The 18,063-nt window shown below is 47.8% G+C and overlaps 1 protein-coding gene across 3 annotated transcripts in view; it reads left to right on the plus strand.

Moving 5' to 3' along the window:
• TDRD5 (tudor domain containing 5) overlaps positions 1–7,732 on the plus strand; it is a 43,921-nt gene extending 36,189 nt beyond the window's left edge. For all 3 annotated transcript variants that reach the window (XM_045838817.1, XM_045838818.1, XM_045838819.1), the window contains 4 exons: positions 895–1,077; positions 1,888–2,028; positions 3,230–3,443; positions 5,281–7,732. In XM_045838817.1, coding sequence (XP_045694773.1) covers positions 895–1,077; positions 1,888–2,028; positions 3,230–3,443; positions 5,281–5,528 — 786 coding nt within the window. In that variant the 3' untranslated portion in view covers positions 5,529–7,732. The remainder of the gene's footprint in view (positions 1–894; positions 1,078–1,887; positions 2,029–3,229; positions 3,444–5,280) is intronic.
• Positions 7,733–18,063: the final 10,331 nt, after the last annotated feature.

Genomic DNA, 18,063 nt, shown 5'->3' on the forward strand with positions numbered 1-18,063 from the left:
AGAGGGAAAGAAACATCAATATGAGCCTCTCGCACGCCCCCTACTGGGGACCTGGCCCACAACCCAGGCATGTGCCCTGACTGGGAATCGAACCAGCAACCCTTTGGTTCACAGGCCGGCACTTAATCCACTGAGCCACACCAGCCAGGGCATTATTTTTCAATTACAGTTTACTTTCATTATTATTTTTTATTGATTTCAGGTGTAGAGCATAGTGATCAGGCAGTCATGCACTTTACAGTGTTTCCCCGGATACTTCCAGTACCCACCTGGCACCGCACATATTTACTGCCATAGCATTGCCTCTGTTCCCTACGCTGCCCTTGACATCTCCGTGACTGTTCTGTAACTTCCAGTCCATACGTCTTAATCCCTTCAGCTTTTCCACCCAGTTCACCCCATGCCCACCCCCTCTGGCAACCACTTGTCCACTCTGTGTCTGTGAGTCCATTTCAGTTTTGTTTGGATCTAACGGCTTCCTACTCAGACTTTCAATCAGTGCTTTTGTCTCAATTTCCACCTGACCCCTCATTCCAGAAACCTTGTGTACCAGTTTCTGCACTTCTGTGGTATCAGCGGTGTATATTTGGGTTCTTCTCATTTTTCCCACCACAAGCTTAGGATCCCACTTTCTCAGGACTGCTTGACCAGCCATCCCTTCTGCTTCCTGTGTCCAAAATGCAGATGGTGTTTTCTTATCCTCTGTTCTCTTTGACCACGAGTTTATACCTTAAATCTTTCTATTTTATTTTGGCGATCTTTCAGGAGAGGGGGAGTAAGAAATTGTGCATTCAAACTGCCATCTTTGCCTGGAGTCAAGAGAAAATGACAACCCTGAATTGTAAAATGTGCTCATTACAGGAACTAGAATGCTTGTGCTCTGATACCTTCTAGGACGAGATCCCCACCGGAATGCCGTGCTTGGAGTCGGTGACCATAGGCGATGATGTCTGGGATGAGAACTGGCTGCCCGTGCACGCTAAAATGGGACCAGGAGGTGACGCTGCCCCCCACTTACTTACCTCCAGCCGCGGTGGAGAGAAGCCATACCGGTCACGTGAAGAAACGCCAGAGAAGGTTAGATCCTGAGAAACAGAATGCAAATAAATCACTGCTAAAAAAAAGAAATGTAAACGAAATTGTCCACACCTCAAGAAAGCTACATATTCTGGAATTCCAAGTCATTTATCAGAAGATAATTCAGAAAAATGCATGTTTTCTTCCTGAGATAGTAGTGGCAGGGAGGGACAGGGTGAAGCAGGGATGAAGAAGTCGTGGGCTCTTGGTGCCCCTCCGACCCGCTCAGTCCGGTCATTACGGTTTGTGTTGCATCTTCAGTAGTTACTGTGTTGCATCTTCGGCACCTGGTCTGGGCCTCAGGGTCTATAGACAAACTGTTTTCCCTGATTGCATTTCTGTTGCTTTCATCTTGCAATATAACCTCTGGATCTCTGCAGTGAGGACATTTGCTAATATTGGTCCTAACTACATGAGTATATGTAAATTTTAATTAAGTAATATAAATTTTTTTAATAATCCCAGTGGTTATGAAAAAGACATGTCTGCAGTTAAGGTGCTCCTTATAATTTATGCCATTTCAATACTAGATGAGCAGGAAAATCATCTAGCCATGAAAACACTATTGAAGAAAATACTGCAAATAAGTCATATTTGTTTTTATGGGATGTGTTGTGTTCACAGGAATTTGGGGTGCCTCGGGAACGAGGGTATGGCTCGGGAACGTAAGGAGGAAGAGTCACACTGATACAGAAGGTTAATGAATACCTTTTCTGGTCTCACGTGCATCTCCTCCTTGCCTTCCCTTGCCCAGGTTATCCTCTGTGTGGCACTCTGTCTCCGCTTATTGTTGCCATGTTCTGTCTGTAGGATTGGTGTTTTTCTACACAAGATGTATGGGATGATTCATGTCAGCCTTTAGGCCTTGAGAATGGAACGCAAGTCAAAGTCCAAGAGCCGGAAGGACGGGGTGCTCAGGAAAAAAGTGCCGGGGCGCCCAGGGTTCCAAAGGTAAGTGCCGAAGGGATGTTATTTTCACAGATATGCGCGAGGAAGCGCTTTCATTGTTTCTAAAGTAAAAGTCTGGTTAAGACCTCTCCCTTGCCATTTCGTAGAATGCATGGACGTACAATGTATGTTGGTTTTAAAATTTCAGTGAACCTTATACAGTCATTCATCTCTTCAGAAGAAAATCTTGAGCCTAAAATGGAAAGATTGATTACACATCTGTGTTAGGGATAAACAGGTGTTTTGTATACCTTGGCTCTAAGTTTTAAGCTCTGCATCTGTCCCATCATCGAGGCCTGTTTTCTTCTCTTCTGTTGGTGGCGGCAGACGCACTAACTGGAACAGAATGCGTTTGTTCCTTGCTTCTCAGCTGCATCGTGAGCGACCTGCAAACAGCAGGACAGTTTGTGTGAACCGTGACACCTGACTGCCAGGCTCCTGCCCGTCCTTCCATGTGTTAAATTTGGCGCTCCTTTCGCTTCGCCCAGATTCAGCCTCTGTTTGGGACATTTGTCTTTTTCTCTCACGCCATGGCCTTTAATACTCCGTTGTGTCACCTCTGAGGAGCCTTCGTTCGCTCCTTTGTGTTGCAGCTAAGGCCTGGCCCAGTGGCCAGCTGCAGCGTGTCCCCTGCCTCCCTAACCGAGGCCTGTGAGCTCCTTAGGGACCCAGATCCTGTCTTCCTGGGGGGCCGAGAGCATAGGCTGGACCGAGTCCATATCTCTGCCTTGTCACTTATTGATTGACATTGAATGGCTTGCTCCATCTCTCTGTAAAAAGCACTTACTAAGGGAAAGAAGCAGTAATACAAAACCAGAACGCCTAACCAAAAAGTGGTCGTTCTGATGTCGAAATGCAGAAACACATGCAAGCAAGCTAGCCGTGAGCCTGAGGGAGTGCTGGGGGCAGGGGGTGGGCTCTCCTTCCCTGCCAGCCTCCCTTAGTCTGCCCGGCAACGCGTGGTAGGTACCGTGTTTGCCCGGGGTGTGTGTTCAGTAAGTGTTTTATGCATTGAATTGATCGTCACTAGATTAGTGGACTTGGTTATCTAGAGATTATTTCAGTTCCTAAAAGTGAGATTTATTTATGATATAAAAATATTTGTCTTTTGTTTCTAAGTAAGGGCAGGAAAAACAAGCTTCATTCTTCCGTTATAGTAACAGTTACTTTTCATGCTTTTGCCTCATTTTCCCCCGTTCTGCAGCAGTCACACTTGGAAGGTTCTTCCGATCCCTCCGCGTTGCCCGAGCTGGAGGAGTTCTACGTGTCTCTCGTCCAGTCCCAGCAGCCGGCCGCCGCCGGGAGCCAGGGCGAGCCTCCCGGGGCCCAGAGGCAGCCGGGGCCGGTTCCGCGCTCCGCAGCGGCCCTGGATGCAGCTCCCCCCGCGGTCGGTCCCCCAGAAAGGCGCTCCGGTTCAGGTAGGCTTTCATACAGGGGACACGCCCGGTGGCTCGCCGCCTGGCCGGAAACCTCCTCTCCTTCAGGACGCACTTCGGGAAATGCCGACTCAGGCGTTTGCCTCCAGTCCTAGGGGTCCGTGCTCCCTCTCACTCCGCCGCTCTTCTTTCTTTCCTGCAGTTTGGGCAGGTACCGGGCTTAAGAAGTCTGGCGAGTCTGGCAAGTCTGGCGAGAAGTCTGGCGAGTCTGGCAAGTCTGGCGAGTGCAGAAGAACTCGCCAGACTTGAGTGCACAGTGTTCCGCGAGTGCTGACAAACGCACGCGGGGCGCATAACCACCCCGCACGCACGGTGCACGGTGCAGGCCCGGTGCACGGTGCAGGCCGTTTCCGTCCCTCGCGCAGTCTTGTCGCGTTCCTGCGCGGTGGTCCCTCCGCCCGCTCGCTGGCCTCCGCGTGTTACTCTTCCTTTCCAGACTTGCGCATCGAGGGAGTCATGGAGTGTGTCGTTTTTATGTGTGAAGAAGACAGCGAAGTGTCTCACTTAGCACAATTATTTTAGAGATTCGTTCAAGTTGTAGCCAGTACCGAAAGTGCGTTCCCGTTCACCCCTGCCTGGTACCCAGGTGTGCGGAGACCCCGCAGTCGGTTTGATCCCCAGACGAGGGCCACCTGCGTGGTTTCGGGATTTCTGCCCTTATGAGTAAGCTGCTGTGAACATGCATTCACATACAGCTCTCTGAGTAGACATAATGTTTTTTATTTCTTTCCCATATATATTTAGGATAGAATTGGAGGGCCATAGGGTCGCTGCAAGTTTAACATTTTAAGAACTGCCCAGACGTTTTCCGAAGTGGCCGTACCATTTTGTGTTTATACCGGCAGCCAGTCGCCCCACACCCTTGCCAGCGCGTGATGTGGACCGTCTTTTTTTACATTTCTGGTGGGTGTTAGTGGTGTCTCACTGTGGTTTTAATTCACATTTCCCTATTCGCCAGTGATGTTGACCATCTTTTCATGTGCTGTCTCTGTATCTGCTGTAGTGAATCACCTGTTCAAGTACTGGCTCACTTCTATTGGACCGCCTTCTTTTTAGTGATTTGTAAAAAACTATGGACACAAATCCTTTGACAGATGCAATATTGCAAATATTTTACCCCAGTTCATGGCTTGCCTTTTCATTTCCTCATTAGCATCTTTTGGAGAGCAAACATGTTCATTTGGATGAAGTAGGATTTGTTGAATTTATTTTTTCTTTACAGTTTTGAGCTTTTTGTGTCCTGTGTTGAAATCTTCCCTAACCCAAGTAAGATTTGTCCTTACCTTTCTTAGAAAAGTTCTACAGTTTTAGGTCTTACATTTGGGTCTGTGATCCAGTTCGTTGCTTTTTGTAATATAGTGTGATATAAGGATCAATGTTTATTCAGCCTGCTTATAAATATTCATTTATTACACCTCCATTTGTTGAAAAGAATATCCTTTTTCCATGAAACTTCCTGTATCTGTGTCAGAATCAGTAGGCCACGTATGTGAGGACTGATCTCTGGGCGTTCAGCTCTGTTCTGCTGGCCTGCGTGTCTTCATCACACCACCGTGTCGGTCCCTGTGGCTGTGGGAGAAATCTTGAAATCATACCACTTGGTTCTTTTTTCACATTCTAGGTCATTTTCGTATGAATTTTAGATTTAACCTAACTTCTACACAAAGCCTGCTAAAATTTTTACTGGGGTTTTTAACAGTCCTCTGATCTATGAGTATGACCCGTCTCCCCATGCATTTTAGTCTTCTTCAGTTTCCGCAGTGTTGTAGTTTTCGTGTAGTTTCGAGCAACAGGCCTGTGCTCGCTCTCTCTCTTTCAGTGGAAAGCTCCCCCGAGAGCCTGAAGAACGAAGACCTCTCTAGCAGCCACGCCCTCACGGTGTTCACGGATAAGAGCCGTGGAGCCATGGACCAGCTCTCTCTGATTTTGTCTCCCGAGCACCAGATTCCTCAGAGGTTCTACATCCCTCGCAGCACGGCCACGGCCGCCTTAGGGGCGGCTGCCCGCCTGGCCACGTCCAGGAGCTTCCTGCACTGGTACCCCAGCGTGAAGGGGATGGAGGCCTGAGGGCGGGAAGCGGGGGCCTTCTCTCGCTGTGTGGCTGTGTGTCACCTTTGTTGTGCAAGTGCTGGGTTTTCTTGTTCATCTAAACTTTTTATTGACAGTGATTCTTATTCTGTATAGTTTTGTTCACCTTTAATGTAGTTAACAGAGCTCTTTTTGTTTTTTATGTTGCTATACATGTTTGTCTTGTGCCTATCATGACTGATAAATGAGAACTTAAAAAACCTATGTTTTGTGATCCATACTGAGTAAGATAAAAATGACCTCATATCCCTATTTCCAGAAAAAGGATGTCTGAATTTTTAAAGCTGCGTTTTCTATTTGAGATCTTGTATCTCAGAGAAAGAATTCAGGGCTTGAATTCTCACCATGATTATTTCTTGGAAGTTCTGGGATCAGCCAGGAAATCTACACCTGAAGTTTTGGGCATATACATACTTTTACAGTAAAAATAATAAAGCTGTCTCTCAGTATCAGGCAATTCCCGGGAGAATTTTTATTACTAAACAAAATAGAGACGGGTTGTTGAAACCCAGCTGCGCCGTCTCTGCGGTCCTCACCGGTCCCGGGAGCCTTCGCGCAGCCGCAGTTCGGCCGCACGTGTAAGCGTTTCTGTAACGTCCTGTTCTCTGCAGTCCAGTTGGGTGACATCTTATGTGACATTCTGTTCAGCTCATGGTGCAAACCATGTAGAGAAAAGAAAAACCTGCAAGGTGAAATTAAACAATGTAAGTGATATTAATTTATCTGTGGTAAAGTCCCAGACTTGCCCCCCAAATTTAAAAACCTAACACAGAAGCGCTTCTTAGGCACAGAGGCGGAGAAGGAAGTGCAAATTGCTGGCCGCCGCGTGTAACCAGGGCCTGGCCTTTCCTGCCGCTCTGCTGCGGCCGCCCGCTTCCGAGCTGAACGGGGGGCTGCCCCGAGCTCGTTCTCTCCTTCTACAGCGGGGAGTCTCGCTTCTTCCCTTCTCAACTACGTAACCAGCACAATGTCCATGAGGAAGGGAGCGAGATGAGAGTGGCCATCAGAGTGCATTTAAATTTCAAATCTTACTGGTGAGACATCTGTCTTAGAAGTAATCATGAAACAAAGTTAAACCCGGAGTCTAAATACTGATAGTTTTTGGTTTAAAACCCTTAGAGAAAACATGTAATGCAATAAAATTTAAAAATCTAGATTGACTTCTAATTCCAATTATCTCTAAGAATGATGATCTACCAACTGACCAAAAAAAAAATGTATCTAGAAACATCACTGATCGTTGACCCAAAAGAAAGGACAGGTTCTCATTTGGAGTTTTTGGTGATTTTATATCAGGTATTTTTACTGGAGAGGACATTGGATGAGTTCCATGGAGGGTCAATAAACGGTCAATTCTGACAGTTAAATAGTGCATGCGACACAGTGGACGAAGCTGGTAGAAGCAGTTTTATATATTTAGCAGGTCAAGTTGTGATCCGCCCGGTAATAGCGCTCAGCTGCCCATGGGCACTCTGCCGGTGTCCGGTCCCCTGACAGCGACGGAGTTCCCACCTTGCCAGTGAGAGGGCTTATGGGATCCCTGTGTGAGGCTCTGTCGTAGAGTCCTAGCCATTTGCAAAAGGCCCGATAGAGGAGACTCACTCAGGGAGTCAGACAGAGCCACCTCACGCTGAATATCTGTTAACACACTACTTAGTGATTGATAGTTAACCCCCCGTTTGAGTTAGCAGAGTAAGAACGGGCCTTTGGGAGATGTGTGTGCAGTTGACCACCTGGCTGCGACTAGGAGAGCCGGCCTGCCCATCTGTTTGCTCACCTTCCCCCCAAAGGCGGGCTTTGTGTGGTAGTTACAGCATCAAACGAATTCAGTAGGTTATTTGAAAACGAGTGATTAGATCTTTGTATATGGGCTGGAACAGCAAAAAGAAATGTTCAAAAGATAGGTAGATGCTGTGTGGTTTAGAGTTAAATTACACTTTATTCTTAGAAGATGGGCCGACATCTGCTGAACCTAGAACGCCCCCCTTCCTACACTTCCGGTGCTGAGACCCTGCTAGGAGTAACCGAGGTCCCCGGGAAGTGGTGGCTGGGAGCCGGAGCCTGAGGTGCGGCACAGGGAAGGGGGCTGAGAACACACAGGCAGTTCCTGGTTGTAAGCTCTCTTTTTTTTTTCATTGTTTTATTGTTGTTCAAGTACAGTTACTTGCATTTACCCCCCCACCCCAGCCATCCCTACCTCCTTCCCCTGATTCCACCCCGCCCTGGTTTTGTCCAGAGTCCTGAAACCCCCTCCCCTCCCCCACATCAGCCCCTCCCCCCTCCCCTCTGGTGACTGTCAGTTTGTTCTTAATTTCAGTGTCTGGATCTACTTTTCTTGCTTATTTGTTTGGGTGATTAGGTTCCACTTACAGGTGAGATCCGTGGTATTTGCTCTTCAGGGGTGGGAGAGGGAGTGGCTTGGAGCCAGCGCCCCCCTTCCTTCTGAACCCACCACGGGCTGTCCAAAGAGGGGCCGTCCCAGCTGCAGCCGCCACGCCACGGGCCTCCCCCAGCTCCCACACATTCGAGGCGCCCCTTGCGCACCCCAAGCCTGGGGATGAAAGAGGCTTCGGCTTCAGTCGGACTATGTCTAACCTAGAGACTTAGAATTACAGAGATTTGATCCAGAAGGGACCTTAGTCGAGGAAATGTGGAGCCTAGAAAGACTGACTTGCTTCCTGTCACACAGCTTAAATCCCCGTGTCTGCTGACTTCGAGCTCCCTGCCCTTTCCACGGGAAAGTACTGCAGCTGTCTCAGGGAGCTGAAATGGTGGGAAGCCAGAAGACATAGTGTGCGGTAGGCAGGTACGTGGAGAAGAAAAAGGTTCTGTTAGCAGAGCACACCCCTGGCTCTGCAGGGGGACTGAGTCACAGAGCTCGTCGTGTTGCACCTGGGTGGTTTAAATCACAGTGGGCCAGTTCCACTGAAGAACCCGAAAGGGGGGATTGTCAGGGATGAGGAACCAGCATCTTACAGAGCCATCTTCCCGAGGCTTCCTGTTAACATTCGTACTCTGTAGCAAGGCTTTTCCAGCAAACTTCCCATGTCTTTTCAGACTTAAATTCATCTCATTTATAGAGACGGCGCCACAGACTGCGTTATTCATAATCTGTGAAGCCATTACTAAGACATTTAAAAGATTTCATTTCTTATAGCCCATTCGGATCCTGTGTCCGATGTGGTTAGCCAGTCACCTGCCGACCCCCGAAGTTTCGGCTGTCACTGGCCTGTTGGAGCCGGGACCCGTAAACTCCGCTGGTTGTGCGCACGTGGACAGAAGTTGCTCTGACTCCTCGGTCAGGCACTGCTCCGACCCTTAGCCCCGTGACCGGCCTGTGTGCCGCTCTTCCCGGGGAATTCTTTGATCCACCCTAAACTGAGTAGAGGATTGATTCAGAGCTGATTTTTCTGGATATAAACATAGTTTTCAGGAAATGCTTTCAGCTTTCTGTTTTATTTTAAATTTTGTTTTATATTTCTGTCAATCTTTTTTATTTTTATTTTTTAGCCCTGGCTGATGTGGCTCAGTTGGTTGGAAGGCCATCCCAAAAGTTTCAGGTTCGCTCCCCAGTCGGGGCACGTACCTAGGGTGCGGGTTTGATCCCCAGTCCGGGCGTGTGCGGGAAGCAACCGATTGGTGCTTCTCTCTCGCATCCAAGTTTCTCTCTCTCCCTTCCTCTCTCTCTAAGAAAAGCAATGAAAAAAATGTCTTCAGCTGAGGATTAAAAAAAGTTTTTTTAATTTATGGAAAATGGTATGAGAGTGTTTACTTGACTCTTCTTGGTGCAATTTAGATAAGTAATTTGATGAGAAAGCCAAATTTGTGAATCACTACTCTGTCCTTTCGTTACAGCACTAATGGGTGGTTACTCAGACCAAGGGATTGTGATTAGCCTTGTTTTTGGAGTCTGTAACAGCATTTTGCTTAATGTATTTAAATATTTATGAAGATGGAATTTGCTTTGTCAAAAGTGTCTAGTTTTTTTTCATAATTAGTTTTTGTTGCAATGATTCTTTAGGAATGAAAATTTCACTTAAATATGTGACTAGAGTAAAAGAACTAGAGTAAAATACAAGATTTCCTAGTGTCGTTATAAAAACAAATTTGATGTTCCTCTTGACTAAAGTATTTGTCTTTGTTTTTGGCACAATCTCCTTATTCTTAAAGTACTGTGGCCTTTGTAAACCCTTGTTGTATTGTAGATAAACACATTTATTCTATGCAATTGGAAATTAATTTGCACTGGAGCTATTTCTTAAGTATCTGACAACACATTTCAAAGACTTGTTTTCTTTCTCGTGTCTATAGAAACATATCGAACCCTTATCAGCCACCTTCCAGTTTCTTAAACTCTCTGCCCCGCCTGCCCCCCACACTGAATACCACGCTAGTCCTGTCTTGTGGCTGCACTGGCCGGACTTCTGAAGCCACGTTCAGAGCCTGTGCTGCACTAGTTCTGCCCACAGCCCACTGTCTCCAGGGGGTTCTCAAACTCCTCTTGGGTGATGTTTGGTGCCAACTTTTCCTTCACCTGTCATTCCCCTGGGCTCTAAACCAAAGACAGCTCAGGTCATTTCTTGCTAGAGAAATGACTTCTGGACAAGGCATCCTGTTCATGTGGTGTCGTTCCTCGTGTTCGGAGGGACACCCTTTCCTTATACTGCACGTGTGGAAATGCCTGTCTGTTGAATAAGACTGTGTACCATTTGGGATACTCTTAGGCGAAGTATACCCCCCAGGAAGTTCCCTATTCCCTTCTCACGACACCTTCCTCTTAGTGGACGCCTGTTTCCGCTTTGCTGAGGAGGAGGAAACTCAAGCGAATGTACGTGATATGGGCCAGAGCCAAAGGTTTATCCTTCCTCTTCTGAGTTTTGAAAGTCACAGCGTTCCCGTACTGATCTGGACTAGGGCGGTGAAACAAACCGAGAGTGGAAGGGTGGAACATTTGGCTGTAATTACGCGGTAACATCCTTTTACCTCTCACGTGGTAGGCCGTGGATCAAGTAGACAGAATGGGTTTTTCACAACTTTTCCTGCAATTTGTGCAGATTTATATTTGCTAAACTTTTTAGATTCAGAAACATAAGTCCACCAAAACTTTTTGTTTTTTAATCTAGTTTCTACTTGGAATTGGTCCTACAGTTGACTTGACCAGGATTCATGAGGCTCAGTCAAGTTGCCTCAAAATCTTGATTTAAGAGAAAAATGGTGAATTTACAGTAAGAGCAAAATCAGTTGTAGCAAATGTCACACATGTATCAGTAAGCCTGCATTCTGTCCTGGCTTTGCTTAGCATCTTTTCAGACTTACAGAGCCATTCAGCATTTTGTAGAAATCAGTTTATGGTGTCCAACCTAGAGCTCTGTGGAGTTTTTATTAAGCCTCTCAGCTAGGTTGAAGGAAATTCACGCTCTCTGGTACTAACTACCTTGACCTTGGAGCAGATCATAAACACGGGCTACTCTGGAGACAGCCCCGTTAAAGACCGTGTGCTTGAGCAACGTGGCAGAACCATCTGTTTGACATGAATGGAATGTTTAAGGACTTCCAAGTTCTCTATGAATAAGTGATCCCTAACCTTTTGGGTGGTCACAATCTATTTTAAATAAATGTCAAACATTCATACAAATTGTTCCCTGATTTTAGGAGTCCTTGACTCCTGAAACCCACCCAGCACTTTCTTGAACAAAGATAGAAAAACCTCCCTCTTTCCCTCCCCCACCTTCACCTGCTGTGTTCCCTGCCCCGCCCACTGGTTGCCTCGGATACAAACCCAGGGTCAGAGTCATCCTTGGCTGCTCCCCACGTTCAAGGCCGGTCAGGTTCTGCTTCCTAAGTAGCTCATTAGTCCACCTACTTTTCTGTAGGCAGGCTGCCACCACCCTAGGCCAAGCCACCTTCATGTCTTTTTTGGCACGTGGTGGAACTTCAGTGAGTTTTATTGAGTGAATGCATGAGTACACAGGACAAAGAATAAGATACAATAAGGTCCATGGAATTCTCGATCTCTTTTCTGTAATGCTACATTCTGCATGTCTATAAAACAGAAGGCTTTATTGGGAAGAGTCTAGTCACACACAAGCAAACATACTGTTTAAACTTAGCATTTAGAATGAAATAAAGAATGTGTGCTCCAGATTAGCATTGAGTAGAAAGACTGGAAATATTTTGTCTAGGTTATTCTTCTGCACAAACCATATTTGGTTATTTTTCTGGTTTTGTTTGTAAAGAAAGTGCAAAAAAAAAAAAAAAGAAAAGCATTTGACATTTACAAGTTCTCAGTACCCAGCCTCTCAGCCTCCTTTCAGAAAAGTTGGATTTACCAGATTTGCTCCTTTTAGTTTATCCTGCTTTATTTGTGGAGGCACACTCCAGTTTATTTTCCAGAAAAATCCTTTCAGCACCACAGACCCCAGTTATGTGGACAAACAGAAGAAATTCATGGCAGAAAGGACTTCTCTATCATTTATACTTAACAAAAATGTAAATTCACTTTAAAGATTCATGTTGTGAGGTTTTTGTTCTGTTTTGAATTCAGTGTGGTGTGAGAAAAATGTAGTGTGTGTGTGTGTGTGTGTGTGTGTTTTAACCACTAATGTAACTGAAGGAGTGAGCAGGGAAACCACCAGCAGGTTTACATTTGTTAGACAGCAAAGGATGCGCTGCGGATTCGCACTGAAAAACGGAGCTGCTGACAGGCCGTTACCAGGCATTACTGCGGCAGCAGGTGGGGCAGCAGGTGGGGCAGTCGCTTGCGAGCCGGGCCTTGCATTTGAATCACCTGGACCAGCATTCAGACGCTTGGGCCACATCCTCCTCCAAGGCTTCTGCTGTAATTGGCCCCACGTGCTTCAACAAGCAGGGAGGGCCGAGAACCGTAGTGCGGGAGGAGCACCCCAACTGGGATACGTGCAGCCCCCACCCCCCACACACGTCCAGGCCCTTCTCCCTGTAAACTTCCAACGTCAGAGCGGTGATTCTCGGGGCAGGGCTTGGAGGAATGTACTGCCGGGCGAGCGGAGCGTGTTCAAAGTGCCCCCGCTGGCCCCTCGGGCCTGCCGGTTCCGAAAGAGCAGGCAGCCCAGGCCACCCTCCCATCTGCGCCGCCGCCAACATGAAACAGGCTTGTAATAGGCTATTGAAACTGATTTTTAAATTTTTATTTAATTGTGGTAAAATTTAACAAGAGATCTACCCTCTAAACATTTTCAAGTACACAATACAGTGTTGACTACAGGCGTACTGCTGTACTGTGGAGCTCTAGAACTCACGCATCCTGCATTATTTCCCCCAAACTGATCTTAATTTGATTAGTATCTAAATCACATGTTCTTTTCTCTCCTCTCATGGTGGCATTTTCCCACCAAACACTGTAAAGATTTATTGTGGGCGGTATCGTAGGCTTGAATCGTGCCCGCCCCCCCCCCATAATGACCGAATATTATGGCAACGACCTTCCCGCCGGGGAGTCAGTGCTAAGGCACTCTCTTCTTTGGCTGTTTATTTTAACCCCAGCAGTAACCAGTGTATCCTGATTTGGCACGGTACATTTGAAACCTTAATGCAAAACCTTAACAAAATTGAATTTCCGGAGCCTCGGGAGGGAGCCCGTAGGCCTGTCAGAGCGGTCGGTGTCCCAAAGGCGTCCGCTGAGGGTTCGCTGGCAACGCTCCCCAGGTTTCCCTGCGACACCCGAGCTTTCAGGAGCGCAAGAGCAGAAGCAGTGTGCGCAAACCTCGTGAGAGTTTCAGCTTGGGCTTTACAAACCCAGGATTTTCTCTACCTGAATTACTCCTTAGAATAGGTTTGGTGAGGGAAATATTTCACCAAAGCTGGGGTGGGGGGGGTGGGGGGGTGTGTTTTCTAAAAGTCAAATGAAAAGTCCTTTCTCTTTGGCGATTAGGTGTTGCCCTCTCCTCCCTGCTAGGGGGCGCTCCAGGACCGGAGTTCTGGTGCCAAGCCCTGGGCTAAAATTCCTTTCCTTGAAATACTTGGTTTCCTGGCCCTGTAGTTTCAGAGCTGAACATGGAGCTTGGAACTCACTTCATCCAACCTCCCTGCAAAAACAAGTTACATGACGTAAGTGAATTTTCTGGGAAGAAAGAGCCTCAGAGCAGTTCTCACAGGACGAGTATTGAATGTTTCTCCTGATTTGACCCTCCGGGAAGCTGCCACAGAGCTCTGGGTCTTTGCAGAACTTCGACTCTAGCACTGGGCGTCTGTCTGTATTACGGACGGCGGCGGGGAAGCGCCCGCAAGCCCCAATCACGTTGGGAAGCTACAGCGCTCCAACACTGTCTGGCTCCACTGAAAACGTTAGGAGAAAAAAGCCACGTTTCCTTCTGCCTTTTGGGCTCTCCAAGTAGCTATGTTTTTGCCTCCTTTATACATTTCTGCTGTGTACAAATTCACAATTCTTACAGTTTACACACATTTCGAGTCTTTAGAAGGATTTTCTTATCCCAAGGTGTTAAACTCCATGTGGTGGTATGTTCTCTGGAGGAAGTTCCTTAGCTTCCTCGGATTCTCAGAAACAATTAAGAATGCCCACAGGAGTTCTGCATCCTGAGTTAATAAAACCGTAAGCTCTCCAGGTTCTCCTGGGGGATGGAAAACAACCTCTAACCTTTGTGACTTCACCTTCAAGCGAAGACAAGCAGCTTCTGTGGTTTGGAGAGGGGGCTCTGCTGCCAACAAGACCTCGAGTCAGTTACAATAATCATCACCTGTGCGGGGGTGTTGACACATCGCGAAGCAGCAGAGACGCTGCCACCGAAAGTTGATGAGTTTACATCACAGTAACACGAGGACGGTATCTAAGACGGGAAGCTGTTTTGTAAGTTCAGCGCCCTGCTCATGTCTGGGCAGCACTGCATTCACAAAAGGGACTGCCTAGCATTTCCAAGAGACTTGCTTGGATAATAAGTACTTTAATGAGTTCAAATAATGTGCCACATGTGACTTGTTGCGAGTGCTTTCAGGTTATTTCATTTACTCTTCACAACAACACCATGGGGGAGGGGGAGTTCCTGTTATTACTCCCATTTTACAGCTAAGGAAACTGAGGCACAGCAAGGTTAAGTATCGTGCCCACACGGTGACAAATTCATATTGTGTCAATATTGTTAATAGTATCCACTTACTAAGTACTTATTACATGCCATACCCTTTACATATTTTACTTAATTCTCACAGCATCCCTATTACTCTTCCTTTTTTACAAGAGGAGGAACTTGAGGCTGAAAAGATTAAGTGATCTACCCAAAGCCACATCTAGTACGTGGCAGAAACTAAATGTGCCTGATTCCTTCAGAGGGTTTATATTTCCTCCCATTATGCTCCTGTTCCCTCTTAAAACCACCCCAATGTCACCGACTCCACTCCACCAAAGGCGCTCCCGTGGAGGCCTCTGATGACCTCCGTGTCGCCGAATCCAACGGTCAGCTCTCAGCCCTCATCCCCGCTGGCCTATGAGTCGCGTTTGACACCCTTTCTCTCCGTCAGGGACACGCCTCCTCCAGGGTTCCCTCCTACTAGTCGGTCAGCCCTTCCCATCTCCTTTTCTGGCTCCTCCCCTTTCCCCGCCCTCTTCGTGCTGGAGGGCGGCGGGTCTCTTGGCTTCGGCTGCGGTCGCTACGCTGAAGACGCCCACGTTTCCGTCGCCAGCGCAGACCTCGCTCCTGAACTCCACACTCAAATGCCTCTTTGCCCTCTTCACTCAGATGTCCGAATGCCATTTCAAACCGAGCAGGTCCAAAATGGAATTCGTTGTTCTCATCCCATCTGCACCCCCAAACGACACCGCCTCCAGAGTCTTCAGTCACCTTGTTGATTGCGACACCCTCCCTCTAACCACACAGCCAGGATCCCCAAGTCATCACCGACTCTTATTCTCCTGCCCCGCACCCCATCTGTCAAGCACCCCATCGGTCAAGAGAGCCTAGCCCTGTGAAGGAGAGCCTTCACAGTGGGTCTGGGACCTGCCCCCTTGCTACCACCCGCAACCCTGCCGCGTGGTCGGAATCCTCATATGTAGCCTGGGTGACCTCAACACCCTCATGCAGCTTTCCTGCTTCCTGCCTGCAAAGCGCCCAGCCCAGAGAGCCTGTCAATCCACGTGTCGGATGGAATGCCTCCTCTGCTCAAGACCCTCCCAGGGCTCCTGGTTTTACCCAGGTGGTGCTACCAGGAAAAATGCAAGATGCCCAGTAACGTTTGCATCTCAGATAAACAGCAAATAGTTTCTTTAGTATGTTTCACGCAACATTTGGGGTGTAGTTATACTTTCAAAACAGTCATTACCTGAAATTCACATTTAACTGGGAATTCCCATTTTCATTGGATACATCTGCTAGCCCTCCCCACGGGCCCTGCGCACTGTGTGCCCCCATTATCTGTCTGATCTCCCCTCCCCCGGCCTCCGCCCCTCCCCCCCCCTCAGTTCACGCCCACCTTGACCGTGGTTTTTTGGAGTCCAAACAGGCAGCTCCCGCCTTAGGGCTTTGCCTTGACGGTTCTCCCCCGTTTCTGCATCTTTTCAAAGATGTCATTTCGAAAATTACTACTCACCCTGATCCCTCTTACCCTCCCCCGCCATATTCCACAGCACCTACTTTCGAAGATACAATATAACTTTGTACTGTTTATGGCCTGACTCCAACCACCAGAATATAAATTCCACATGGCAGGTATTTTTGTTGAGTTATTGGTGAAGGAACAAGTGATTTCAAAAGCCTATGCTCGTTTTTCACTGCATCATATCCCCTCGGCTTTAACTTGTCTGATGACAAATACGTGAAGAACCTCAGGGCGTGTGGCCGGGAGAGAAGATTATTGGCTGCGGTGGGCAGTGCTCACTTACTGCCCGCTGTTACGGTCCTTCTGTCCTGGGACCTTCTGGGTCAAGGCACAGGACTGGCTGCCCACGTCTCCACTCTCTCAGCATTGCCCTCTAGCAAAACAACCTGTTTATTTTCTGTGTGCCAGGCCCTGAGCAAAACTCCAAGGACATGAGAATAAACAAGGTAATGCCCACCTCCCAGTGAGGTCGAGGTTCCTGCCCGTGTGACAGAATGAAAGGGAACTGCATCTCACTCAGCACATTCGCCCCCTTTCAGAGCAAGCACTACCGCTTCCAAGCCCCCTTTGTGTCCTGTCCTTTCCTCGAGGTTCTTCTCCCACCCTGGTAACCCCCAAGGGAAAAAACAAAGTGAATATTAGGCTGGAGCAGTGAGAAGACATCTGCTCTGACCTCCCCGTGACCCCGCTGCAGGAGCTCCGCAGAGATAAATTAAAGCGAGCCCAGGAAGCTTGGTGGCGTCAGTCTCGGATGATGACGCCAACAGGAAGGTGGAGCGGGAGAGGCAGGGTGCGTGTGTGCGTGCGTGCGCGCGTGCGCGTGCGCGCACGGGGAAGCAGGCCTGCTGCTGAACATCCTTCCCCGCCACCGTGGCCCAGGAGGGAAAAAAAGAAAAGTTATGCCTGGGCTAATAATGCGTGCTCTGTATCTTTGTGTCAATGTTCGACCCGCCTTATTTCTGCACTACGATGTTCCTGAATTCCTGACTGGAGAGATGACCATCTTCATATGCAAGTGCGAAGTAGAAGAATCTAGGGCAGGTGACAGAGGTGTAGAAGTGACGTGGCTAAAATGCAGAAACTGGAAGATGGAGAGAGAAGTATCTTTGGTGGTAGATGGCTTTCTCTTCTTCCTCTCCTCCTTCATCTAGATGGGCCTTCAGGTTGTACTAGTCGCTAAGTGAGAGGGCTGTCATCTTCTAATTCAGTGGACATTTACTACGGGGCTGTTTGACGCAGGTCGTGTAACTTCCTGTTGCCACGGTGTTAAATCTACTGAGAGCTCATCCTCACTGAAAGCAGACAGGGCCTGCTGCAACTGACTGGGCACAGAGGGGTAGAAAGTAGGCCTTGGGATCAACTCAGTGCCAGGAGCAAGAACTCGTTCTTTCGTCTTATAAGAACGACAAGATGCCTCAGGATGCCTTCGATCACAGCCCAGGGTCCCACAAAGAAGTCCTAGGCCTGGGAGACCTTGTAAGGGAGGGCTGGCCCGGCAAAACTGGGAGCGAGCCACGTCCATCCTCAGCATTCTCTGACTTTCATGTTCAGCTCTTCTCCCTCTGACCTGCGTTCACGGAACCCTGTGCCCGGCCACAACGTTCCCTGGGCCCGCATCTATGAGTTTATTTTGGTTTTGTTTGTTCGTTTGTTGCTTTCTTGTTTTCTATTCCATGAGTGAAATCACGGTTTTTGTCCTTTTCCATGTGTCTTATCCCACTTAGTGTAACACCCCCAAGATCTGTCTATGTTGTCGCAAATGGCAATTATTTCATCTTCTTTATGGCTGAGTAGTGTTTCTCATCTTCTTACTCATTCTTCCATTGATGAACACCTAGATTGTTTATATACTTTGGCCATTATAGATAATGCTTCAGAGAACATAGGGATACATATAGCTTTTCAAATTGTTACCATATTCTTTGGATAA

This window comes from Phyllostomus hastatus, unplaced genomic scaffold, assembly GCF_019186645.2.
Source record: "Phyllostomus hastatus isolate PE091 unplaced genomic scaffold, TTU_PhHast_1.1 phas_contig_283, whole genome shotgun sequence".
Lineage (NCBI taxonomy): Eukaryota > Metazoa > Chordata > Mammalia > Chiroptera > Phyllostomidae > Phyllostomus > Phyllostomus hastatus.